The 27,478-nt window shown below is 42.5% G+C and overlaps 1 protein-coding gene and 1 non-coding gene across 2 annotated transcripts in view; both read right to left on the minus strand.

The window, feature by feature from the left end:
* Window positions 1–27,478, minus strand: part of RASGEF1B (RasGEF domain family member 1B) — a 669,944-nt gene that overhangs the window by 406,314 nt on the left and 236,152 nt on the right. Inside the window, exon 3 of the mRNA XM_052641857.1 lies at window positions 10,053–10,106. Coding sequence (XP_052497817.1) covers window positions 10,053–10,106 — 54 coding nt within the window. The remainder of the gene's footprint in view (window positions 1–10,052; window positions 10,107–27,478) is intronic.
* TRNAG-CCC (transfer RNA glycine (anticodon CCC)) lies at window positions 10,318–10,390 on the minus strand. The gene has a single exon. It is a non-coding gene; the product is annotated as a tRNA-Gly (tRNA).

A 27,478-nucleotide genomic window follows, 5' to 3' on the forward strand; every position in this document is an offset into this window, starting at 1 on the left:
ACAACCGGTTTCAATCTTGTAAATTAGGACTACTTGGTTTGACCTTGGGTATATGTGAAAATATATGGTATATTTGAAAATGTTGCAATCATATGGAAAAGAATGAAAATTTTCTAGGCCAAGGCTATAAAATCATTATGAAGGAATCACCAATACTCAATCTCTTAAATTACATCCATGGATGCTACGCCAAAAGCAAGGAAGTCCAACATTTCCATAGCACTTTTTCATAGTCACCAGCCCAAACCCTCCATCCATCTAAATGCCTCCTTTTGATAAGAAAAAAGCCATAAGCCCATCTATAAAAAGTAGATTCTTTCTCTTAAATTCTTTATCATTTCAAGCCTTCTCCTGGAGGCTTTTGGAAGAAAAATACCAAGCCAAACTTATGAATTAACAAGCAGTATTAAATGTCTTCTATGTTGGACATGACTGAGTGACTTCACTTTCACTTTTCACTTTCATGCATTGGAGAAGGAAATGGCAACCCACTCCAATATTCTTGCCTGGAGAATCCCAGGGACAGAGCAGCCTGGTGGGCTGCCATCTATGGGGTCGCACAGAGTCGGACACGACTGATGCAACTTAGCAGCAGCAGCAGCATGGGCTCAAAACTCTGTCCAGTGCTAGAAGATATAAAAAAGCATATTCATTGTACAATTAGAAAGATTTTATGTTTCATTTATTAAGAAATGCCTTCTTCTACAGAACTGGAACCCCAACAATATTGAACTTGAGTGCACTCTAGTTATTAAGAATTAGAGTAAATAAGAATTAGAGGCCCACATGAGGGTATTTTTCTAGTGCAATTACTATTGATGTTCTTTCCAAATGTTGACATTAGTCCAAGTCTTTTGAGTACTATCCTTGATATTTTTGGTAATTTAGAGCAAGAAGATACAGGAGGACGCAGAGTATCAAAGTTCAAATTATTCTCTGCAAGCACAGGGGTGGAATAATAATGAGAGGCTGTTCAAAGAATTTTATGTGGATCCACCTGTTCAATCCTCACAACAATTTTGGGGGTTGATACCATCATTTGTCTCATTTCATACATGACATAAGTGAGGCACAGAGAGGCTGAGTGACTTGGGCAAAGTTGCAGAGCTCCTGGGTAGTGGAGCTGGGATTCAAGACACAGACATTGGTCTCCAGAGTCTGTGCTCTTAACCCTGCACCATACTGCCTCCCAGGAGAGTGGAGATGGGAAAAATGCAAGAATAAAAACCAAAAACTGGGCAATAATTGCTGAAAGGAGAGTGCCCAGAATCCAGAACCACACACCCTTATCCCAAATACTGCAAATGAGCACTAAGAGCCCATTCTTGGCTAAGCGAGTAGACGTGGAGCGACTGGGAGGAGGGGCGCTGGCTGCAATACTGCCCCTCTGTTCAAAGCGTTACAACTTTCCTTCCTATAAGTTAGTGATCTGTATTGGCACATGTGAAAAAAGGGATAGAACTTTGCAAATACATCTCTGTCATCCTTTATCCAGTAGACAGCCATATAGCAAGTCAGCAAAAACAGCACTCTGCCAACAATGAACCTTCATAGCTTCCCAAAAAATCTATTTAGAAAGTAAACAGCATTTAAATTTACTTGAAATGATACCCTTCACTGTAACTGCTCCAGAACACGAATTCTGCCTTTCTCAGGGGGGAACTGGAAATTTTCCTCGATGCTGACAGGGTTGATTTCGTCTCCATGCCCTTTCTCAGGCCATGGGAAGAAGCCACGGTGACCTGGCAGCCTGGAAATTCTGCCAAGAGGCCAGGAGTCATGGGAATCTGCCCAGCCTGCTTTGTGGAGGTCAGCAAACGCCGTCTAGACACTAAGTCTTGGTCTTTAAAAGAGGAAGCCAGATATAATACAGTCTCAAAGGCTGAGGAACCAACTGTAAGTAAATATCTTAACCACTGATATTACTATCTTGGGCTGTGTTTACACAGAGACCCATTCATCAACACGGATGAAAACTTCCAAAAGCCTGTTACATTGTCTATTTTAATCACTGCTTCCTAAAGGAAAATTACCTTGCCTATGTGAGTGATGCATTGTCTATGTCTATTAAAAGTAAAACCTTTATCCAGTGGGCTAAGTGATGACATGAGCTCTGCATATTCATATGTCATTGGTAACAGTGGAGGGACGAGTCAAAGCCAATGGTTGGGTGGAAGGGATGCACAGTCAACACAGCCACAAATATCCCCACCAATTACTACCATAAACAAATAGATTTCCTTTAGGTTTCCACAAAGTCCCCAAACCAATACCTTTTAATATGATAAGGATTCATTTCCGAAATGTACTATTTTTTAAAGGTTTTCGTGTATATGGGTTGATCTCAGAAGTCCAAGGAGAGAGGGCAGAGCGAGAGAGAGAAATGGAGCCCACTCACCCCCTCAACACACATGTAAGGTACAGCTGAATTTTTAAAATAAACTCTCCAACCTGAGAAACCTATTTATAAGACTACTATTACATGGTTGGGACTCTAGGTTACCGTATGTAGATGGAATACACAGCAGGATAAGGTAGGGTGTTTTAATGTCAAACTGGAAAACCATTGTTTTTCATTTTTAAGTAATTTGTGAAACAGAAATCTCTAACCTTTGACCCATCCCTCAGATTCATCTTACACCTGACCTTCACCCCATCCATCACCCTCACCTCTCTGTCACCCCTTGCCTATCTCTGACCTGTGTCCCAGGGGTGGGGGGTCAGGGTCAGAGTGAGGAGCTTTGGAGAAGGGATGAAGGCATCTGTTATATGCGCTGCTTCCAATTAAAATGATGGAAGTTCAATAGTGCTGCTGGGAAAGCGCTGACACATGTGGGTCCATATCTTGCATTGAGAGATGGAAAAGCATCAAGACACAAAATTATAAATACCAATGAATATAAAACAGGTGGCCGGAGACATTATGAAGCACATTTGAGGATCGCTCTGTGCTGCTGGTCCACTGAATACACACCCTTCATGTGTCAACACTAGATAAATAGTGTGGCGTGGAGAGGTTTTATCTTTTTATAATTTGTAAAAATTTTAATTGGAGAATAACTGCTTTACAACGTTGTGTTGGTTTCTGCTGTACAACAGTGGGCATCAGCCGTAAGTATATAGCTCCTTCCTCTTGAGCCTCCTTCCCACCCCCCACCCCTCTAGGTCCTCAAAGAGGGCTGGGCTGAGTTCCCTGTGTTATAGAGCAACTTCCCATTGGCGATCTACTTTCCATTTGGTACTGTACACGTGTCAATGCTCCTCTCTTGGTTTGCCCCACCCTCTCCTTCCTCTGCTGTGTCCACAAAAGCATCCTCTACATCTGTGTGTTCTTGCAATGAATACAAATGAATGCAAATACATTCATCCCTACCATTTTTCTAGATTCCATGTACATGCGTTAATGATATTTGTTTTTCTCTTTCTGACTTACTTCACTCTGCATAATAGGTTCATCCAGCTCATTTCAACTGACTCAAATGTGTTCCTTTTCATAGCTGGGTAATATTCCATTGTATGTATTGCCACAACTTCTTTATCCATTCATCTGCTGATGGACATCTAGGTTGCTTCCCTGTCCTGGGGACTATAAATAGGGCTGCAGTGAATACTGGAGTGCCTGTGTCATTTGGAATTATGGTTTTCTCAGGGCTTCCCAGGTGGTGCAGTGATAAAGAATCTGCCTGTCAGTGCAGGAGATGCAGGAGACAGAGGTTCGATCCCTAGGTCAGGAAGATCCCCTGCAGCAGGAAATGGTAATCTCCTTCAGTATGCTGGCCTGGAAAATTCCATGGACAGAGGAGCCTGGCCATGGGTTGCAAAGAGACAGATATGATCGAGTGATTGAGCACACACATACACACACATGCACGTGCGGAGGGTACACACCCAGCAGCAGGATGGCTGTGTCATATGGTAGTTTCATTTGAGAGGCTTTAGAGAGAGAAAATCCGAAGATCTGAATCAGGCCTACCCTCTAAGAGTTTATCTTGAGTTTAATATGTGCCCTAGAGCAAGTCATCTCATGTCTCGGCATATTTGTTTTTCTCCTATAACATGTTAGGAATAACAACTGCTTTGCAATAGGAGATACTCAATAAATATTCATGAATAATGAATGAATTTATGCATATTACCTAGAGGTGTTTAAGTTTTCCAAATTACAGCATAAACTGGTCTTTGGCTGAAAATAAGAATAGGGTTCTTACAACTCTATCAGATAGATGGTGTTTAGGAAGTAAGCTTTAGAACAGTTGCTGTCTTTGCCCACCCTTAACATGTCAATCACCTAGCCATCCATTAACACCTTATTTTAATGCAGAAATTACCTTTACAGTGAATATAAAATATTCTTTTCTCAACTCCTGTGAAAAGGAAAAAAATACTTTTTAGAACAAAATGGTCCCATAATAATATTATGCTAACAGACAACCATTTATCATTCAGTCGCTAAGTCGTGTCCAGTTCTTTGTGACCCTGTGGACTGCGTGCAGCACCTCAGGTTTTGCTGTCCTTCCCTACCATGCATGCAGCAAATTCATTTGGATCTCATGGATCTCATCCAAACTCATTCAATAATTCATTGATTGAGTTCTTACGACCTGTGGGGTATTTTTTTTCACTACTGCTAACAGAATCAGTCATGGTTCCTCCCTTCCAAGAACTGATAGTTTAGGGGGAAGCTGGACCTAATATAAATAAGTATTTAGAATCCAGCAGCAGAGAAGGTAACAAGCACTGAAAGCGATGACTCTAGGGTCAGATAGCTGAACTCACATCCTCATTACAACATCTACTACTGGAGTGTCCTCCAGCAGCTTCTTTACCAGTTGATGGATTTATTACCTACCTGTGAGGGCTGTTATAAAAATCGAATGAGAAAATCCATGTAAAGTACTTTGCACAGGGCTGCGAACATGGTCAACATTTGACAAGTGAAGTCAGTACCAAATGTTATGAGCTCAGCAGATAAAACCACTCATCTTTCTTGGAGAAATCAAGAAAAGTCTTTCAAAAATCTTGGAAAGGAAAGGGGCAAAGAAAGAGATCTCTCCATGGAAGAGTGAGTTTTCCAAGCTGATGAGAAGGCAGCAGGTATTCTAGCAGTTTGTTCCAGGTCTCCAGACTGCTCAAGTGAGGCAGAGTTTGGGGGCTCTCTGGGATAAAAACTGAGATCCCTTGGATTTTTTAAAATAATTTATTGAGGTAAAATTCACATCACATAGCCATTGTAAAGTGGACAGTTCAGTGGCATTTAGAACATTCACGACGTTGTGCAACCATTACCTCTACCTGGTACCTGAACACCTCTATCACTGCAGAGCAAAAGTTCTTACTCATTAAACAGGTTCTCCTCTGCCGTCCTCTCCTCCAAGTTTTTATACTTAGGTCACTGCTCCCTTTGGAGTTCATTTTGCTCTGTGGTGTGAGCGGGGTCCAACTTCATTCTTCCGCATGTGCACATCAGCTGTCTCAGCACCATTTGCTGAAGATGATTTTCTTCGCCACTGATGGACCCTGGTACCCTTGTCAAAAACCAACTGGCCACAGAACTGGGGGGCAGAGTGAAGACCGCCTTGCAATCCCCCTTCCCTGCCCCAGTGCTGTGCACAGTGTCAGCTGGTGTCTTGCAGAGGACACAGTCTTCTCCCGGACTTTATACATTAACACCCCTCAAGAGTTTTGTAAACCTCCTTCTCACTCTCCACACCCTCCCCGGGTGACCTCACCCACTCCCACTCTCTCAGTCATTCTCTACATTCATATTACTCCCATATTCATCTCTCCAGCCCAGAGAGCTTTCTGGAGTTGTAACGCTACATGGCCAGATGCCTGCTGGCCTTCCTTTCCAGGAGATCTCACAAATCTAACACATATCAATTTGAATTCAGGCAGTCCACTCCAGCACCCTTGCCTGGAAAATCCCATGGATGGAGGAGCCTGATAGGCTACAGTCCATGGGGTCGCAAAGAGTCGGACACGACTGAGCGACTTCACTTTCACTTTAACACAGACCAAGCAATACTCATCTGAACTCATCTCAGCTCCACCAACTTCCTCCCTATCCCTGTCTCTGTCTCAGAAAACAGCACTGCAAATCTGCCCATTGCTCTTGCCTGGAATCAGGGAATCATCCTTAGCAACTTCCTCTCCCATGTATCCAAACTATTATTATATGCTGTTGACTTTATAAACCTCTTGGTTCCCACTGCCGTTGTTCTGATTCTGGCTATGACCATCTGTTGCCTAAATTATAGCCTCCCTCTTAGGCTTCATATCTAAACTCTAGCTGCTTCTGTTATTTAGTAGCCAAGAGATTTTATTTTATTTATTTATTTTTTTAATTTTAAAATCTTTAATTCTTACATGTGTTCCCAAACATGAACCCCCCTCCCACCTCCCTCCCCAAAGAGATTTTAAAATATAAATCATATCATGTCATACATATGTACCCTCTCTAGCTCAAAGTTCTTTAAAAATTGCTTGTTACCCTTACAATATATCTGAACACTTACTATAGTTTTACAAGGTCATTCATGATCAGGCTGCCTTTTATTTCACTGTTTCCCATCTTCTATTTCAAGTTATAATTTCTAGACATTCTGAACATTTTACAGTTCTCTACCTCTCACTTCCAGACTTTCACACTTGCTCTTTTTCTGTCTCCACCTTGCCTTCACACAGCCAAATCCCATTCATCTATTGTGTGTGAAAGTCACTTCTTCAGGAAAGTTTCCCCTGACCCCTAGATTAGCTTAGGTTCTCATGGTACATATACATATCTTAGAACCTCCCAACTTAAAAAAAATCATATCATCTATCACAATTTGGCCAACACAACACATCATCTATGACAATGTTACTTATTTAATGACTACCTACTATCACCCTCATGGCTCAGACGGTAAAGCATCTGCCTATAATGCAGGAGACTCAGGTTCGATCCCTGGGTCAGGAAGATCTCTTGGAGAAGAAAATGGCAACCCCCTCCAGGACTCTTGCCTAGAAAATCCCATGGAAGGAGGAGCCTGGTAGGCTACAGTCCATAGGGTCACAAACAGTTGGACACGACTGAGCGACTTCACTTTCAATGACTACCTACTAGTTCTATGAGGGTTAAGACCAGATGTGACTTGTTCACAGGATATTCCAGTTCACATCCCATAGTAGATGCTCAGTGAACACTTGTAAATGCAGATAAATGGATGAAGGAAAGTGAAGTCACAGAGACCAACTATACTACTCTAATTTGTGTATGATATAGAACTGGGAGAGGGAGTGATAAGTTGGATAACAGGACTGGGTTTTTAAATTATCTTGATTGATAGAATTTTTTAAATTCCAGGAAACAAACATAATGGCCTGCATCTGTACTAAAAGAATCACTTACATAAATATAAAACAGATTTGTGTTTTAATGCCAGTTCATGTAAAAATGTTTTAAGGGCTCATGCAAGTACATTAAGCATCATGTGATCAACAGAAGGATATGACTTATAAATAAAACTTGTGCCATCTTAGACTGTTAGTAGAATGTTAGTGCTGTACTCAAGAATGCCTACAGCTTATCATTTCATCACAGATTACATCTTCTATTGTGCTTGCCACACACTAAGTTTGTAAACAGAGCTGTTGAATGAAGAGTGAAAAGCACAATCCTTGACACTGGTTATAAAAACTAGCTCCCCTCCCCCCAAAGAAAAGGCTAACCTGGTCCAGAAGCCATAATAATAATAACTAATACAATGCTTCTATGTGTTGAGCACTGTTCAGAACACTCTGCGTATGCTAATTCATCCACCATATGAAGTGTGCAACTATTATGCCCATTCTACAGATGGTAAACATGAGGCACAAACAGGTTATGTCACCAACCCAAAGTCACATAAGTAACAAGTAGCAGAGCCACGTTTTTAAACCAGACAGTGAGCTCCCAGCAGCCAAGCTTTTGGAAATCAATCATTATCAACATCCTATTAGAAATAAATAAGGACGATAAATAGCCTTGCAATGGGATGGGGAGAAGATTCAGAAGATAGCATATTAGCTGGCTTCATACTTAATCACTAGACAAAAGCCAAAGGGAGGCAGATACCGGCTCAGCAAAATGAAGAACTACCTCTCTAATACTTCGTCTCTGGTGACAGGCAGAGTCACTAAGTACACTGTCAGTAGAACATTCAAGTGGAGGCTGGAGGCCCACCAGCCTCATTATCATTATCTATACATGACATTGATGGCAGTCCAATCTGGAAAAAGCAGGCAACTAGAGAACCCCTGAAGTCCTGTTGAAACCATGTAATGCAGACTGGGACTCGAATTCACATACTGGGACTCGAATCCAGCCTAAACCCAGTTAGGATTTGAACCCACAGTCTTTTAAGTGAGATCACACCTGCTGATGCTAAAGCTGAAGCTCCAGTATTTTGGCCACCTCATGCGAAGAGGTGACTCATTGGAAAAGACTCTGATGCTGGGAGGGATTGGGGGCAGGAGGAGAAGGGGACGACCGAGGATGAGATGGCCGGATGGCATCACTGACTCGATGGACGTGAGTCTGAGTGAACTCCAGGAGTTGGTGATGGACAGAGAGGCCTGGCGTGCTGCGATTCATGGGGTTGCAAAGAGTTGGTCACGACTGAGCGACTGAACTGAACTGAACTGACACCTGCTGTCAGGATTTAACGAAGCTCAGGTTCTTGATGTCTCGCCACAGAAAGAATTCAGTGACAGACAAAGTGATAAAGGTAAGAAGTAGATTTACTTAGAGAGAAACACACTCCACAGACAGAGTTTGGGCCATCTCTTGAAGGTGAGAGGTCTGGGAGTATGAGGTTGTCAAGTTTTTACAGGGGTGGGTAATTTCAGAGGCTAAAGAGCAGGGGGGAGTATTCCAGCTATTTTGGGGAAGGGGTGGGGATTTCTAGTGCAAGTCGGCTCATCTGCCATCTTGGACCTAGTCGGTTCTAATCAACTTAGGTCAAGTCCTTGGGCTACGTCATTCTTTTAAAGGTTGTACCCCTGTCCCCTTTGCTCTTGTTTTGTTCTCTAAGCTCTATAATTTTAAGAATTCCACATGGACCTCACTTTCAGGGAGCCCAAAACCAGACAAACACTGCAGAACCCAATTAAGATGACGACTTAACACACAATAAAAAAAAGAAAATGATCAAGGTAATGAAATGGACAGCACTCAGAACGGTGGGCCCCCATGCCACCTTTAAAGGTGAGGACCCCTGCTACCTATTTCCATATCAAGCAAATCCAGGAAGGGAAACAACCCAGCAAACAATGTCATGGTATCAAATCCCCAGAAATGCCAAATAACTAATATACAAGGCACAGGTCACCTCTCTATGCACCTGGTGGGCCATATCAACAGATAGTGTCAAAGAATTCATTTGAGTTTTCAGACTGTGAAATCACTTCTTTCCCCTCAAGAAGGACAAGATCTAGTTAAACCTGAGATTAAAGAGGCAGATAAAAGTGCCCCCTGCACTGCAGAGGCCAGGAATTAGACACACTGCTACTCCAGCAGGCAGTCCTCAGACATGATCCATTACAAGACGGCTTCCATCAGATGCCAGCGAGGCTAATCCTTTTGCAAAGGCTGACAGCTTCTTAAACTCGACTATGGTGAATCCAAACCAGATTTTTATGCTATAAGTTCAGCTTTCCAAATACAAAATCATTTTTATTTTGTATTGGGTTTAGGTTTATTACATTTAAATTTGCAAACAAAGATAAAGATGCCTGCCATGAGGCTTGCCCTGAACTCCCTTGACGCTCATCTTACAGAATAAAATATCAGATAATAGCGAGAGAGAAATAGATGGAACCAGAGCTTCTGTATAAGAAACCACTGTCAAATGATAACAGCATCCTCCACATCCTTAAAGAGAACCATTCAAATTTCCATCTCTGAGGAAAGAGGACTATACAATGGCAGCAGAGCATTTTCATTGATCCCATAGCTTTTCAACTGAATGTCATCAATTCTAAAGTCGCTTATTACTCTGACTGCAGGCTGGAATTCCTGCAGGCTGACTTACCTTTTTGCAGTCAGATAAGGACTTCTCATTGGCCAATGTGCTGAAGATGGTGGTCTGCAAAATAAGAAGGTGGGAGACCCATTAGAACTGGCAAAGGGTAATGATGTTGACCCTGGCCCGTGCATCTCCCATGCAAGGTGGGGACCATCTCCCATGACCCCACTGATGTCTCTGGACTTTTTAAAAAATATCTATTTATTTATTTTGACTGCCCCGTGTCTTAGTTGCAGCATGTGAACCCTTGGTTGCAGCATGCAGGATCTAGTTCCCTGACCAGGAATCGAACCTGGGCCCCCTGCATTGGGAGCTCAGAGTCTTAGCCACTGGACCACCAGGGAAGTTCCTGATTTCTCTGAATTATAAAAAGTGCCTGTCTTTCACCAGTCCCGCTTTCTACCCCCTCCAAGTCAGAACATTCACTGTGGGCCAACAATGATCTAGTAAGGATAAAGACTCTTATTTACTTCATTTCACTACAGCACCATTAGATTAATTGTCATACCTTAGAAATAGATCAGGAATGAAAGCCAATCAGTCTGACTCTAGTACCCACCTTCTCAACCACGCATGGGATTCTGTCTCTTTTGAAGAGACATACAAATTGTCAAATGCCAATATTTTTCAAATGACACCTTGAAGAACCTGAGTGATGGAGTGGAGCTTCTCTCCATCCACAAGCAGTGTGAGCCTGAACAGTAGTATTGGATTTGCCATGACATCCCCTCTCTTTAGCCCACTTGTTCTTTGCATGATTGGCTTTTTATTTAGTTGTGTGGATATTTTCTTGGCCTCGTGAGCCACTAAAAAGGCACTTTGGTATTCAAGGCCAGTTGGGATTTACATGCAAGTTTGTTCCTTCTGGACTATCCTATGAAGAGTTTAATGGATCTAACGGTAATAATTTTTTCAGTAAAATTTTCCACTTTTAATTAATTACAAAACTAAAATGGCTCAGCAGGTAAATCCATGTGCAATATAGAAGATACAAGAGAGGCGGGTTCCATCCCTTAGTGGGGAAGATATTCCATCCCTCGGTGGGGAAGATGTTCCATCCCTCGGTGGGGAAGATCCCCTGGAGTAGGAAATGGCAACCCACTCCAGTATTCTTGCCTGGAAAATCCCATGGTCAGAGGAGTCTGGCAGGGTCACAAAAGAGCCTAACACAACTGAGTACAGGACAGTACTATACATTCTTAATGAATCAATCCCCTTTCTAACCTATCCTTCAGAGGTAACCAAGGATATTAACACCAAGGTATACATATTAATTATACACATTCTATCACACATGCACACAGAGAAGTTTCTTTCTTTCTTGAGATCATACCATCCTACTAGGACTACATTATCAACATCTTTCCAGTCAGTTCATGTAGAGTCACTCGTTCCTCTTAATGGCTGCACAACACACATAATATGGATTTACCATACTTTATGCATGCTTTCCTTTACTGACAGAGATTTGATGGTTTCCAGGGCTCTCGTTATTAAAAAATAACATTATACCTGCATATAAAAGAAATCATACTCTTTATACGACTGAGTGACTTCACTTTCATGCACTGGAGAAGGAAATGGCAACCCCCTCCAGTGTTCTTGCCTGGAGAATCCCAAGGGATGGGGGAGCCTGGTGGGCTGCCGTCTATGGGGTCGCACAGAGTCCAACACAACTGAAGTGACTTAGCAGCAGCAGCAGGACTTTATTCTTTTGTTGTTGCTTTGCAATAAATGTTCTTGTGTATTTATATGCAATATATGCATAAATATGTAGGCTGGCTTAAAACTCAACATTCAAAAACTGAAGATCATGGCATCAGGTCCATCACTTCTCGACTAATAGATGGGGAAAAAGTGGAAACAGTGGCAGATTTTATTTTCTTAGGCTCCAAAATCACTGCACACAGTGACTGCAGCCATGAAATTAAAAGATGCTTGCTCCTTGGAAGAAAAGCTATGACAAATCTAGACAGTGTATTAAACAGCAGAGATAGCACTCTGCTGACAAAGATCCAAATAGTCAAGCTATGATTTTTCCAGTAGTCATGTAGAGATGTGAGAGTTGGACCATAAAGAATGCTGAACACCAAAGAATTGATGCTTTCAAACTGTGGTGCTGAAAGACTCTTCAGAGACCCTTGGACTGTAAGGAGATTAAACCAGTCAATCCTAAAGGAAATCAACCCTGAATACTCACTGGAAGGACGGATGCTGAAGTTGAAGCTCCAATACTTTGGCCATTTGACGCAAAGAGCCAAATCATTGGAAAAGACCCTGACGCTGGGAAAAATTGAGGGCAGGAAGAGTAGGGGACAACAGAGTATAAGATGGTTGGGTGACATCAGGACTCAGTAGACATGAGTTTGAGCAAACTCCGGGAGATGGAGAAGGACAGGGAAGCCTGGCGTGCTGAAGTCCATGGGGTCGCAAAGAGTCAGACATGACTTAGCGAGTGAACAACAGTATGCATACATACGTGTGCATACATATGCATTATGTATACGTGTGCGTAGATGCTTGTATGTGTATTTTGTGTGTGGGTATATATATGTGTGTATATATGTATATATATGCACACTGATAGTTTTATTTTGGTTGAATAGAACTAAAACCTGAAAGAAATGTATACAAAGACTTGGGTATGGTGCAAAGATCTAATGTGTATAAACTTTCTCCCACTCTTTCTCCATATAACATAAAAATATTTATCAACTCACCTAGGGTTTTGATATGTTTTGGGACAAGAATTAGAAAAAGTTAAGAATCTGAGACAGCATGTATTCTGTCCCCAAATAATATGCAGTATTAAAGGACAGAAAACACAGACATAGGTAAACATACAAAGAAGGATCTTTAATGAAGACAAATTAAGTTCAAGGTTTAGGTGGGCGTGATCTTTACATGTGGATTGCTGGTAGTTTTTATGTGCGTTTTAATTTTGTTTGGGAAGGAAGGGATACATGTTATTCAGAAAGTTTGAACTGAAAAAGGAAAACGGAAAAGAGGAAGGATTTTGGTGGCAGAAAAAAAAAAAAAAAAAAAGAGAAAAAGCCAAAATCAAGATTGGACCAGTAAGGAGAGAAAGCACAGCCAAAGTAGCAAACAGCTGGCGCGCATAGCAGTGAAGCACCCTCTTCAATCTTCCCATCAAATGCCTTCTTCATGACCCTTCTTCATCTTTACTCACCTGTACACTGAGCACTATACCACGAGAGAGATCTTGATGTTCACTCTCAGATTTCTGCTTCAGGGAGCGAAGACCCAACAAGACTTGGTCATCGCTATAGCCCCATTACCTAGCCCAGTGCCTGGCACAGAAAAGGTGTCCACTAAATATGCACCAGATGAAAAAATGCCAAAAAAAAGACTGCAGTCTTATCCCAAAACATTATTTTGGAAGCAGATTAACTCATGTGACATAGAGCTACAAAGTGAAGCCAAAGGACAGACACAAAAGCCTCTGAACTGTAGTCAAGTAACATTTTTCTCACTGTTTAGCATATATCCACTTTCTCATCCACATGGTTTAGTTAAATCAATTTTTCAGTGTTGGGCCTATGAAGACTTTGGACTGGATAATCCATTATTATGGGATGTATGTGCTGTACAGAGCACTGAAGAAAGGCTGCCAGCATCCCTGGCCTCTACCCACCAGATGCCAGCAGCACAGCCTCCTCCCTGGATCAGCCATAACAACCAAAAACATGCCCAGGCATTGCCAAGCACCAGGGGGCTGGCAAAATTATCCCCAGTTCAGAACAAAAGGTATAAACTCTAACTGACTAGTTTATAGAAATGATCATAATTCCTTGATGAGTGCAACTAAATTTTTTCCAGGAAATGGAAAAGTCTAATCGTGGGAATTTCTCTTCCTGTTTCTGATTTCAAGTCTCATTTCCTGTCCTAGGGCTTCCCTGGTGGCTCAGTGGTAAAGAATCTGCCTTCCATGCAGGACACAAGGGTTCAAGCCCTGGATTGGAAAGATCCCCTGGAGACGGAAATGGCAAGCCACTCCAGTATTTCTTGCCTGGAAAATCCCATGGACAGAGGAGCCTGGTGAGCTACAGTCCATGGGGTTGCAAAAGAGCTGGACGTGACTGAGCGACTAAACAACAAATTTCTGTCCTAAATGGGAGTAAAAATCTAAGGGAGGCACAAATCCCAGCTACTGAGGACTCCGTGCAGTTGCCAAGTGGGGGCAACTTGAGCGACTCTAATTGCATTTTTAACTAAGCTTTACATATACCATCGGAGAAGGCAATGGCACCCCACTCCAGTACTCTTGCCTGGAAAATCCCATGGGCAGAGAAGCCTGGTAGGCTGCAGTCCGTGGGGTTGTGAAGAGTCGGGCACGACTGAGCAACTTCACTTTCACTTTTCACCTTCATGCATTGGAGAAGGAAATGGCAACCCACTCCAGTGTTCTTGCCTGGAGAATCCCAGGGATGGGGAGCCTGGTGGGCTGCCATCTATGGGGTCGCACAGAGTCGGACAGGACTGAAGCGACTCAGCAGCAGCAGCAGCAACATATACCATTGGAGAGAGTAAATTAAGGGACATGTCTAAGAATGCAGACATTAGTGCTCTGCCCCCAGGGGAAATGATCTTCAAAATTAAACAATACCATTCAACTTTCAAAAACAGTCTCAGGTAACCTGAGAAACATGTTTGGAGGAGAAATGAGAGTCAGAGAAGGGTGAAATTGGCTTCGCTAAAAAGAAAAAAAAAAAAAAAATATATATATATATATATATATAGCTCTAAATGTTGCACTTGTAGCAAAGAACCACTTGAAACAAAGCATGAATAGACAGTGAAACCTCAGGACATGGAATGAGTGTGGAAGTGATATGGCAAGGGTCAATCAGAGTCCATATCCTTAATTTGGCCATTTTTAAGGAGACTGTGCTTATACGCTTGGTCAGTCTCATTTCATTCCGTTGAAAGACTTTCGCTGGGATTCCAGTTTCCTGATGGCAGCTATTGTGAATGACTTTGGGTGGGCTTTCTAAACCTTCCAATAACATGTTCACCTTAATTACTGAAAATGAAAGCCTCAAAACATGGTGACTTACCCATGCTGTGACCTTCTTGATTGCTGCATCAATATTTTTCTACTAAAGAGGAAATTGCTAATGAGTCCCCTCCATCAAAGTTAGCCTGATGCTGCGTTTGTTGCAAGGAAGCACAATGGCTTTTTTTAAAATTTATTTATTTTCATTGGGGGATAATTACTCTACAGTACTGTGATGGCCTCTGCCATACATCAACATGAATCAGTCACAGACATACATATGTCCCCTCCCTCCTGAACCCGCCCCCCACTCCCCTCCCTACCCCATCCCTCCATGTTGTCTCAGAGCACCAGCTTTGGGTTCCCTGCATCATACATCAAACTCGCAGTGGCTATCTCTTTTACATATGGTAACGTATATATTTCAATGCCATTCTCTCAAATCATCTCACCCTTTCCTTCTCCTACTGTGTCCAAAAGTCTGTTCTTTACCTTGGTGTTTCCTTTGCTTCCCTGCACATAAGATCATTGGCACTATCTTTCTAGATTCTGTATTTCAATGCTGTTCTCTCAAATCATCCCACCCTTTCCTTCTTCCACTGTGTCCGAAAGTCTGTTCTTTACATCTGTGTTTCCTTTGCTGCCCTGCACATAAGATCGTTGGCACTATCTTTCTAGATTCCATATATAGTGAAAGTGAAAGGGGAAGTGAAGTCGCTCAGTCGTGTCCGACTCTTTGCAACCCCATGGACTGTAGCCTATCAAGGTCCTCTGTCCATGGGATTCTCCAGGCAAGAATACTGGAGTGGGTTTCCATTTCCTTCGCCAGGGGATCTTCCCAACCCAGGGATCGAACCCTGGTCTCCCACATTGCAGGCGGGCACTTTATCTTCTGAGCCACCATCTGTCTTTCTCTTTCTGACTTACTTCACTCTGTATAATAGGTTCTAGGTTCATACTCCTCATTAGAACTGATTCAAATGCATTCCTTTTTATATCTGAGTAATATTCCATTAGGTATATGTTCATTGCAGCACTATTTACAATAGCTAGGTCATTGAAGCAACCTAAATGTCCATTGGCAGATGAATGGATAAGGAAGTTGTGGTACATATACACCGTGGCTTTTTAGAGCACTGACTTCTAAGACTGTCGGCAGAATGAATAGCATGGGGTGAACAGTATTATACATGGACAGTTGCAACAATTTCCTAAAATGAATCTAGAAAGGTGAGGTCCCACTGTTGTTCATTTACATAGTGATATCTGAAATTTCATTTATAGGAGCTCTGGTTTCAGCAGAAGGCTTTGAATCATAATAAACAGACCCTCAAGGGACGCTGGGGGTAAAAGTCACCAGAAAGGGGGAAACTGGAAATTTTGAGTCCTATAATCTTGGACCTCTTACATTTTGGAGAGGACGAATGTATTTATTCTTTCCTACAAGCAGATGCTTCTTGTCTTTTATTAATTTCAAAGCAGATTTTGAGAGAAATGATGACTTATAGCATGAAGATCTCTGATATTCAATGCTGATGGAAAAGATCACGCAGGTGGCAGGTTAGGCTCCCTCAAAAGCAGTCTATGAGGTGGAGACCAGCCTGCAGGAGGTTCGTTAGGGAGAGCTTCAGATTTCCACTTGGAGAAGGGAAGGCAAAGGTGTAGGACTGAGCAGAGGGAGATGCGATGGGTTGATGGGCTGGAGTACAAACTCAACCAAGGTCTCAGCCAACCAAATGCGGAGCTCTGAAACTGGGCTAGACTTGTCCTAAGCTGGGGCAAGGGAAAGGGCTGCCCTGGGAAGGGGGTAAACCCTAGGGATGATGCCTCTTTTCAGCCAAGGGCAATTTCCTGAGAGGGCAGAGAGCTGAGGGCAGTGTGCATGGAGATCTGTGTGGAGCCTGGCTCTGCTCACTACAGTACAGTTTAATTTGACCCAGTTTTGCCAAGGGCTGATACTGGCTATGACAGATGTGCTCTAGTTGAATGTGACCCCTTGTGTTCAGTCGCTCAGTCATGTCTGACTCTTTGCAGTAGCGTGGACTGCAGCCCACTAGGCTCCTCTCCCCATGAAATTTTCCAGACAAGAATACCAGAGCGGGGTGCCATTTCCTGCTCCAGAGGATCTCCCTAACCCAGGGGTCAAACACGCATCTCTTACGTCTCCTGCATCAGCAGGCAGATGTTTTACCACTAGCGCCACCTGGGAAGCTCATGTGACCCTTCATTAGAGTTTATATATTTACTGGTCTTTTATAATAGAGTTGCTGGAGAAATAAACAAATGGGTCACTTGCTCAGGAATCTAGGCATCTGATTCTTCTCTCTTCTTAATAAGAGATGAACATTAACCTTGTAAGCTTAAGACAGATTTTTGGACTAGAAGTCTTGAATTCTTCATTTTGAAATGAGGAAACCTCTGTTCATTTCCCATTAGGTCATGAGAACCCTGGTTAATTTGGAGAAAAAGAGCTGGATCTTATCAGGTACATTTTTGGAAATCAGTGAGTAGACTGACTACTTCTTTTCTACATCCTCTGAGGGCAGGACATCTGGCTGAATAATACATTCATCTTTTGATTAACTACAGAGGCAGAAAGGAGAATTTTTAGGGAATTCTCAAAAGCATAAGTGATAAAAATGTCTCTATATTCGACTTTGAGACAGATATAAATTAAATATTGACATACATATTAAATATATGTATTTATATATTATACAGTAGTCATGTACAGATGTAAGAGTCTGACCATAATGAAGGTTGAATGCCAGAAATTTTATGCTTTTGAACTGTGGTGTTGGAGAAGATTCTTGAGATTTCCTTGGACTGCAAGGAGATCAAACCAGTCAATTCTAAAGGAAATCAACCCTGAATATTCATTTGGAAGGACTGATACTGAAGCTAAAGCTCTAATTCTTTGGCCACCTGATGTGAAGAGCTGACTCATTGGAAAAGATCCTGATGCTGGGAAAGATTAAGGGCAGGAGGAGAAAGAGCTGACAGAGGATGAGATGGTTGGATGGCATCACTGACTCAATGGTCACGAGTTTGAGTAGACTCTAGGAGATAGTGAAGGACAAGGAAGCCTGACATGCTGCAGTCCATGGGGTTGCAAAGAGTCAGATAGGACTTAGTGACTGAAACAACAATATTAAGCCATGTATATTTTTCTATATATATAATGGTTGATTTAGAAGACTGAGGTGCTTAAACATGTCTTCCTTAAATTATCATTAGGAATCATTCGCAGAAACATTCCAAGGGGCAAAAAGGTCAAAGCAACCCCAGAAGGAAGAATAGCAAACAACTGAGGCTGATAAGGCTTTGGTCAGACAGCCTAGACAGAGCAGCAGTGATGGATGTGTTCATCCAGTCCAGCCTACAAAAGACCTCTGCAAGGGCAGCTGCCTACCCTATTCTCACTGGTGGGTGTGTTTTGCAAAGTGATTGAGTACTGGAAAGAGACTCCATATGTTCTAGTCTCCTTTTTAAGGGAGAGTTTACCTCTGAGAATTATTACAATGTTGTTTTATTCCCACTAAATTAGGTTTAGAAATAGATATACTCTGCCTCTACTGAGCCAACTTCTGCTGTGTAACGTCCATAACCAAGATTTATATTTTTAAAACAGCACACAGATGACACTTACTCGATTAAATTGGAACAAAGTAGGGGGCAAGCAGAGATCATTGCTGAAGTATTGGATTATAAAAACTAAGGAATTCAGAAACTGAATCTCTAAGATAGATGGTAATGTTATGAAATTTTATTTCAAGTATTGGTTGCACGCATGTGTCTGTGTATGTGTGTTTCACTCTCAATATCACTAAACAGAGGCCAGTTAGCTTTGACAAATGGTCAAATGCAGTCAAAAGCTAAGAACCATTTAAAGGAATAACGCTTGCATTAATCATCTCTATTTGATACTTGCAATTTGCACTCCATGGACAACTGGATGATATCTTGTTCATTGGCAGATGTCAAGACCAGACCTGCTCATGTTACTAACAATTTGGAAGTCTCTTACACTTGAATCAATGGGTTCCCAAAGTGCACACTACTTGGATGCTTTCTTAGACATTTAGTTGGCCAATTCTAAGATTTCTAGACCAAGTATGATTTTCCATTTGGTCTCCATGCTTTAGCAGACTAGTATTGATACATGTGTACTTAAAATAGTGGCATCCTCTCCAGGCAAAGTGTGGCATTCATATATATTTTTAACTTCATAATTATGAAACATAATCAGCAAAAGGAAAAAAATTGTACCCCCAAATAAATGATAAAATTAGTGTTTTCTTGTAGTCCATGAATACTGAAAATTTCAATTAACTGAGTGAAAAGCCATTGAATGTGCCAGCAGGATTTATATCCCAGACTAATGACCATCATCTGCATCCTATTTAGCTAATGAAGGCTCGGAACACTTGTGGATAATTAAGGGAAAGCTGATGGGAGGAAAGTCGAACCACGAAAAGATCAAATCTATTTATGTCTGCATTTAAAACTAAACATATCTAATAGTTCACTCAATCAATGCATAATGTCTGCTCCTTTGGAATAAGATGGATGCTCATAAGTGAAGTAGGCAGGATCACTTCCCAAACACAAAGTTCTGCCTTCATTCATTCATTCTATAAGTATTATTGAACACCTACCATGCACCTCTGCCCTTATGGATCAACCCGACAGCACCATGATTTCCCTAAGGTTTTTCCCGCCACTTTCTCTCTTCTGTCTTAATTACCTTTAGAGTTCCGTTTTCAGTATAAGGTAACTACCGTCCATCTATCTGTCAGGACAGCCACAGCATAGCTGCAATCCAGGGGTATGATGGGAAAGTGGGCACCTGGCTATTTCACTTTTTTAAAGTTTATTTATTTATTTAGGCTGTGCTGGGTCTCTGTTGCTGCACCAGGGCTTTCTCTAGTTGCAGAGTGCAGGGGCCACTCTTCATCGTGGTGCGAGGGCTTCTCATTGTGGGGACTTCTCCTCTTTCAGAGCACAGGGTCTAGGGAGCACAGACTTCAGCAGCTGCGGCACTTCGGCTCAGTAGTTGTGGCAGCGGAGCTTAGTTGCTCCGAGGCATGTGGGATCTTCCTGGACCAGGGATCAAAACCATGTCCCCTGCACTGGCAGGCAGATTCTTAACCACTAGACCACGAGGGACACCACTGGCTATTTCTACGACCAGTCAAAGCACTTCAAGATAGGGGCCCCAACTCATCAAGAGGTAGTGGTTCCTTTGAATAAGACAAGAGACTATTAGAGGGAGGAAGACACCTGATGTTGAAGGGTGGCCAGAATACAAACCAAGCTCAGCAGGAGCTACACTGAATTTCACAGAGGAGTTTACCAGTCATCTCATTCAACTGTTATTAAGGCACTTAAGTAGAGAGCACTGCTATGGACCTCCAGTATATCCCCAACAAGTTTCTGCGTAACCAGTGGGTAGCTTTAAGGACCTGCATTTGCAGGATCTATGCCAACGCTAAAAATGGCACACCTGTCGGGCAGGCATGTTCTAGGAAGTCAATGGATGGTGGCAACTCAATCTTAGATGCACACATTTGTCTTTCAGAATCCCTTCCAGGTCTGAAAGAAAAGCCAGGTTAAAAACAAAAGAGGTGGGGAGACGGGTATGTGCCTAGCAGTAGGATTACTGGGTCATATGGCAATTCTGTTTTCATAGAGATACACGTACCCCAATGTTCACTGCAGCTCTATTTACAACAGCCAGGACATGGAAGCAACCCAAAGGTCCACTGACAAATGAATGGATGAAGAAGATGTGGTGCATATATGCGAGAGAATATTGCTGCTGCTGCTGCTAAGTGGCTTCAGTCGTGTCCGACTCTGTGCGACCCCATAGACAGCAGCCCACCAGGCTCTGCCATCCCTGGGATTCTCCAGACAAGAACACTGGAGTGGGTTGCCATTTCCTTCTCCAATGCATGAAAGTGAAAAGTGAAAGTGAAGTCACTCAGTCATGTCCAATTCTCAGTGACCCCATGGACTGCAGCCTACCAGGCTCCTCTGCCCATGGGATTTTCCAGGCAAGAGTACTGGAGTGGGGTGCCATTGCCTTCTCTGCGATGGAATATTACTCAGCCATAAAAAAGGATTGAGATTGGGTCATTTGCAGTGATGTGTTTAAACCCAGAGTCTGTCATATACAGTGAAGTAAGTCAGAAAGAGAAAAACAAATATTATATATTAACGCATACAAATATGGAATCTAGAAAAATGGTACTGATGAACCTATTTGCAGGGCAAGAATAGAGACGCAAACATAGCAACCAGACTTGTGGATATGGCAGGTGGAAGGAGAGGGTGAGACAAATTGAGAGACAAGCACTGCAATCTATACACTACTATGTGTAAAATAAATCTCTAGTGGGAAGCTGCTGTAAAGCACGGGGAGCTCAGCTCAGTGCTCTGTGATGACCTAGAGGGGTGCGATAGGGATGGTGGGAGGGAGGTCCAAGAGGCAGGGGCTGTACATATACAAATAGCTGATTCATGTTGTTGTACAGCAGAAACAAACACAACATTGTAAAGCAACTATATTCCGATTTTTAAAAAAATCAGAAAATTCAGAGTCTGCACACACGCAGTTGGGTATAACTCTAAGCCAGTGAATCTCAAACATTAGTGCCAGGAGAATCACCTGGAGTTATTAAAACACAGACGTTGGGCTCCACCCTTAGGGATTCTGATTCAGGAGGTCTGAGGTGGGGTCCAAGAATTTGTGTTTCTAACACATTCTCAGGTAAAGTTCCTGCTCCTGGTCTGGGAACCACACCTTGAGAACCAATAGTCTAAGAAATACCCAAAACAAATTCGTGGCAATGATAACTCTGCCTTTTAAGGTCACAGAAAAGAAGAAAACGAATCTCTGACCGGAATTTCCATAGCATTAATTTTCATCAGAACAGTAGTGATACCTTCTGACATTTATATAAAACTTCCCATTTCTAAAGTCCTTTGATGTACACTGTCTCACTTGAACTTCCAAACATCCCTGTAGAGTACTGTTTCACTCATTATAGGACACTGAGAAAACAGAGAGGGTAAGCAAGTTGCCCCAGTTTTCTTAAGTAGTAAGTGGTCAAGCCAAGATTTGGGTCATTGGCCTTCAGAAGTATTTCTGGGGTAGACTGTGACACAGGAATTGAACTCTGGGAGCATTAGGGTAAAATGTGAAATTCAGTTAAAATTAACAAAGCAAGGTTACTGTAGTCTTGCCATATCAATGTCAGAGGTTCTTTACCAATAAGTCAATATTAATTTCTTCTTACTCTGCACTATTTATAAAAGCTGAAGAATCTTGGCATTCATAGTGAATTTAATTTTAAAAAACATCAAAGAAGCTCCTTTAAAAGGCTAAGTAGAACAGAGACTGATATATATATATATATATATATATATATATATATATGTATATATACACATACACAAAGTCTGAATACAAAGGTCAGCAGCAACTGTAACTCCAGGAAGAGGACACCGCTGGGAGAAGAGGCATTACTTTTTAGCATCAGTTCCCTCATCCTCTTCCTACAAGGAGTGGATCTTTGATGTTCCCACCAGGTTAGCATCTTTGGATTTGAGAACCAGTAGGAAGCTCTGAATCACATGTATGAATATGAGAGTTGGACTACAGAGAAAGCTGAGTGCCGAAGAATTGATGCTTTTGAACTATGGTGTTGGAGAAGACTCTTGAGAGTCCCTTGGACAGCAAGGAGACCCAACCAGTCCATTCTAAAGGAGATCAGTCCTGCTGTTAAAGCTGAAACTCCAATACTTTGGCTACCTGATGTAAAGAGCTGACTCATTTGAAAAGATCCTGATGCTGGGAAAGATTGGGGGCAGGAGGAGAAGGGGACGACAGAGGATGAGATGGTTGGATGGCATCACCGACTCAATGAACATGGGTTTGGGTGGACTCTGGGAGTTGGTGATGGACAGGGACGCCTGGTGTGCTGCGGTTCATAGGGTCGCAAAGAGTTGGACACAACTGAGCAACTGAACTGAAGTGAGGAAGCTCTGAATCTGCAGGAAGCAGAAGGAACTCCATGGTTGACAAAGTGCACAGAGATAATAACGATCGGACCCGAGGATGTGGTCCACAAATAGTCCCACCAGAATCCCCCACAGAAAGGACGAACCCCCTCCCTTGCTGTGCCCTTACACCCATGACCCAGGAGGATCCTACAAGCCCAGCGAGATGCTGAGTTCTGGGGCCAAGGGAGAAAACGCTGTCAGAACGTATTTTATGCACTTCATGACTACATTTGAATGTAACCCATTAGTGCCTGGAGGAGAGAGCACAGCAACAAAGCCTCATCCCACAAAGCCACGACTAAGTTTCCCCAAAAGCCATCGACTTAATATAACCAGGCCAGACCCCCTCCGCAGAGTCACTCCACTGTTTTTTCCCAGAACAGAGAATCCATCCTGACATGGTCAGTGCTGAAGGAAAGAGAGACTGAAGGAATAAAGGCAGAAGAGGGGCTGAAGGTTTCTGACTTTTAAAAGAACAGTAAGGAAACTCTACAATTCTAAGGATATCAGCACCTGTTATTTTTGAGTCAAGAGCCATGGTACATTCAAGAAGACCACATCGATTATTTTGAAAGATTATTGCTCAATATTCGAGAATTTAAGCTAAAGATTCTTTCAAATCTCTACTGTAGCTTACACAAATCCCTCTGATAGGGCTTATCACAGACAGCTGGTCATGCACTGCAAGCTCACTGAGACCAGAAGCCGAAACTCAGTCATTTCTGTACACTGTACTTTAGCACAGTGACGGGCATAGCGGTGAGGACACTAATGATTGCATAAATGTTTGTTGAATGTCTAGTGAATCAGGGATGCAAGAGGGTGGGGAAAGGAGCGGGAAAGGAGGTACAAAGGGAGGAAGCAGGAAGAGCAATGATAATGTGTGAATGATACCCTACATTGGAAAAAGTGCTATGAGTTGTATTGTGTCCCCCAAAAAGAGACATTGATGACCCTGGTACCTGGAAATGACCCTGTTTGGAATTAGGGTCTTTGCAGATGATCCAGGTAAGATGAAGTCATTAGAGAGAGTCCTAATCCAATATAGCAGCTTCCCAGGTGGCTCAGTGGTAAAGACTCTGCCCGCCAATGCAGGAGATGCGGGTTCAATCCCTGGGTCAGGAAGATCCCCTGAGAAGGAAATGGCAATCTACTCCAGTGTTCTGCCTGGGAAATCCCATGGACAGAGGAAGCTGGCGGGCTACAGTCCATGGGGTCCTAACAGTCAGATGCAACTCAGTGACTAAACAACAGCAATCCAATATATCTGGTGTCCTTTCAGAAACCGGAAATCTGGACACAGACAGTCACAGAGGATGATGAGGGGAGGACATCCACATGGCGATGGAGGCAGAAACTGACTAAACGGACACAGATGCAAGCAAAGAAACCCCAAGGACTGTGAGCCACCACCAGGAGCTGGGAAGAGGCAAGACAGGATTCTATTCAAAGTCTCAGAGGAAGCACAGCTCTGCTAATGCCTCAGTTTTGCACTTCTATCCCCCAGAACTGGGAGACAATAAATGTCTGTTGTTTGACGCCACCTAGTTCGTGGGACTTTTTATGTAGCTTTAACAGACTAGTACAGAGAGACTGTTCCATAGGTTTCTATTTATTGATCGTCTATTACTGTGGTTGACAAACTTTTCTTTTACAAAATATTTTAGGTGGCATGGCCATAACGTCTCTGTCACAACAACTGAAGTCTGTCACGGTAACCTAACAGTAATCAGACAGTGCCTAAATATATAAATGTGTCTGTGTTCAAATATAAGTTTATTTTTTAAACACTGAAATTTGAATTACCTATGTTATGTGTCATGAAATATTCTTCTTTTGTTATTTTTCCCCCAACTATTTAAAAATGTGAAAACTTCTCTAGGCTTGCAGGCTGTACAAAAACAGACAGTGGCCATATTTGGCCAGCAAGCTATAACTTGTCTACTCCAAGGTACAGATCTAGGAATCAGAAATACCTATCTCTAGTCCTGATTCCACTTATTATTCTTGCAACTTAATTAAATCATTGACTTCCATCTTCAAAGACTATAATAAATTTTTCTTCTCCACGTGGAAGTTCACAAGGATGAGATGAAAATCATATATTTTAAAACACTTTGTATACAGTTAACCCTACTGATACTTGGATAGATTTAGCTCTGTCTCACTCTTCAGAAATATTAACACTAAGGTCAGGGTGATGATCAAGTTGACCGTGAGTCATGGAGCCAGGGCAGAAAGGAAAAAAGACCTAAGTCCCTTCAATCACCCACATCTTCAGATGGATTATGCAGGAGGGAAAGAAGATGCCTATCACACACAAGGGCGTGGGCAAATAAAGGACTTTCTGGGATAAACAGCATCTCCACTGCAATATACATCATCTTCTTCGGTCACACTTGACCTGGGGCTAACTGCTGAACCAAGAATTTCTTTTAGGGAATGTTCTCAACCAGGACAGGCCTGCTGATGAGAGGCCAGAGCTCAGTTCCCTAGATTATCATTCTAAATAAACACTCTTCATCACTAAAGCTCCTTTGGCCATTCTTGAGTCCATTGCTATGGTGCCAACAGCTGACAAAGCCATAAACATTACCCCACACACAGCACTTCGTCACATTCGCCACCGCAAGGAATTGGAACCCTGCCACTGGGCTCCGCGGGGGCTGAACTAGAGCTGACAGCTCCAGATTTTCAGGTCTGGCACAAGGTAAAGCCAAAGAGAGCACCGCAGAAGAAAGAAAAGAGCTCACAGGAGGAAGTTTCACTTTTCCCACACAACAAAACAGGGCTGCAGACTTCCCTGGGACAGAGTGATTCCTTGAGGAGGCCAGAGCAGACCCTCCACATGGCTAGCACACACAAGTTGCGGTCATAAACAAAGATTTTACTCCAAATTAATTATTCTCATTCTCCTTTGTCCCTAAGACTGTATTTCCTTGATGTAGAGACAAGTGTGGTCACTAAACTTATTCTCAGCTCCTGACTCCTCATACTCATGTTTGAAGTAAACAGGAGAGAACTCACATCTTTTGCCAACTCCTGGCTGCCACCAATATCTGGAGTTTCATACTCCTTGTTGTCTTCCCCTCCATTCCCATCCACCTTGGCATATCACCGTGTGTGTGTGTGTGCGTGTGCGTGTGCATGTGCATGTGCGTGTGCGTGTGTGTGTGTGTATGTGAAATGGATGAAGTACAAGCTGGATTCAAGATTGCTGGGAGGAATATCAATAATCTCAGATACACAGATGACACCACCCTTATGGCAGAAAGCAAAGAGGAACTAAACAGCCTCTGGATGAAAGTGAAATATGACAGTAAAAAAAAATCTGGCTTAAAACTCAACATTCGAAAAACTAAGATCATGGCATCCAGTCCCATCACTTCATGGCAAATAGATTGGGAAACAATGGAAAACAGTGACAGACTTTATTTTCTTGGACTCCAGAGTCACTGTAGATGGTGACTGAAGCCATGAAATTAAAAAACACTTCCTCCTGGAAGAAAAGCTATGACCAACCTAGACAGCATATTAAAAAGCAGAGACATTACTTTGCCAACAAAGGTCCATCTAGTCAAAGCTATGGTTTTTTCCAATAGTCATGTATGGATGTGAGAGTTGGACTATAAAGAAAGCTGAGCACTGAAGAATTGATGCCTTTGAACTGTGGTGTTGGAAAAGACTCTTGAGAGTCTCTTGGACTGCAAGGAGATCCAACCAGTGCATCCTAAAGGAAATCAGTCCTGAATATTCACTGGAAGGACTGATGCTGAAGCTGAAGCTCCAATACTTTGATTACCTGATGTAAAGAACTGACTCAATGGAAAAGATCTTGCTGGGAAAGACTGAAGGCAGGAAGAGAAGGGGACAACAGAGGATGAGATGGTTGGATGGCATCACCGATGGACATGAGCTTGAGCAAACTTCAGGAACTGGTAATGGACAGGGAAGCCCAGAGTATTGCAATCCATGGGGTCTCAAACAGTCGGCCATGACTGAGTGACTGAACTGAACTGAAAATGGAAATAAGACAGCTTACCTGAGAGTACTTTGTAAGAATTTAAGAGGATGTGTGCTCCAAAAATAGTAGCTATTATTATTATTTCAGAGCATTCTGGACTTCTTCTCCAGCTTTGTCTCCAGCCATTCTTACTCTACAGGCTTCACAAATGCCTATTTACAGGGGTATATCTGTGCCACTGGGATTCTCTGGTTGCTAAGATAGTAACAAATTTGCCTGTAATGTGGGAGACCCAGGTTCGATCCCTGGGTTGGCAAGACCCCCGGAGAAGGAACTGACAACACACTCCAGTATTCTTGCCTGGGAAATCCGATGGACAGGGGA

Source organism: Budorcas taxicolor, chromosome 6, assembly GCF_023091745.1.
Source record: "Budorcas taxicolor isolate Tak-1 chromosome 6, Takin1.1, whole genome shotgun sequence".
Taxonomy (NCBI): domain Eukaryota; kingdom Metazoa; phylum Chordata; class Mammalia; order Artiodactyla; family Bovidae; genus Budorcas; species Budorcas taxicolor.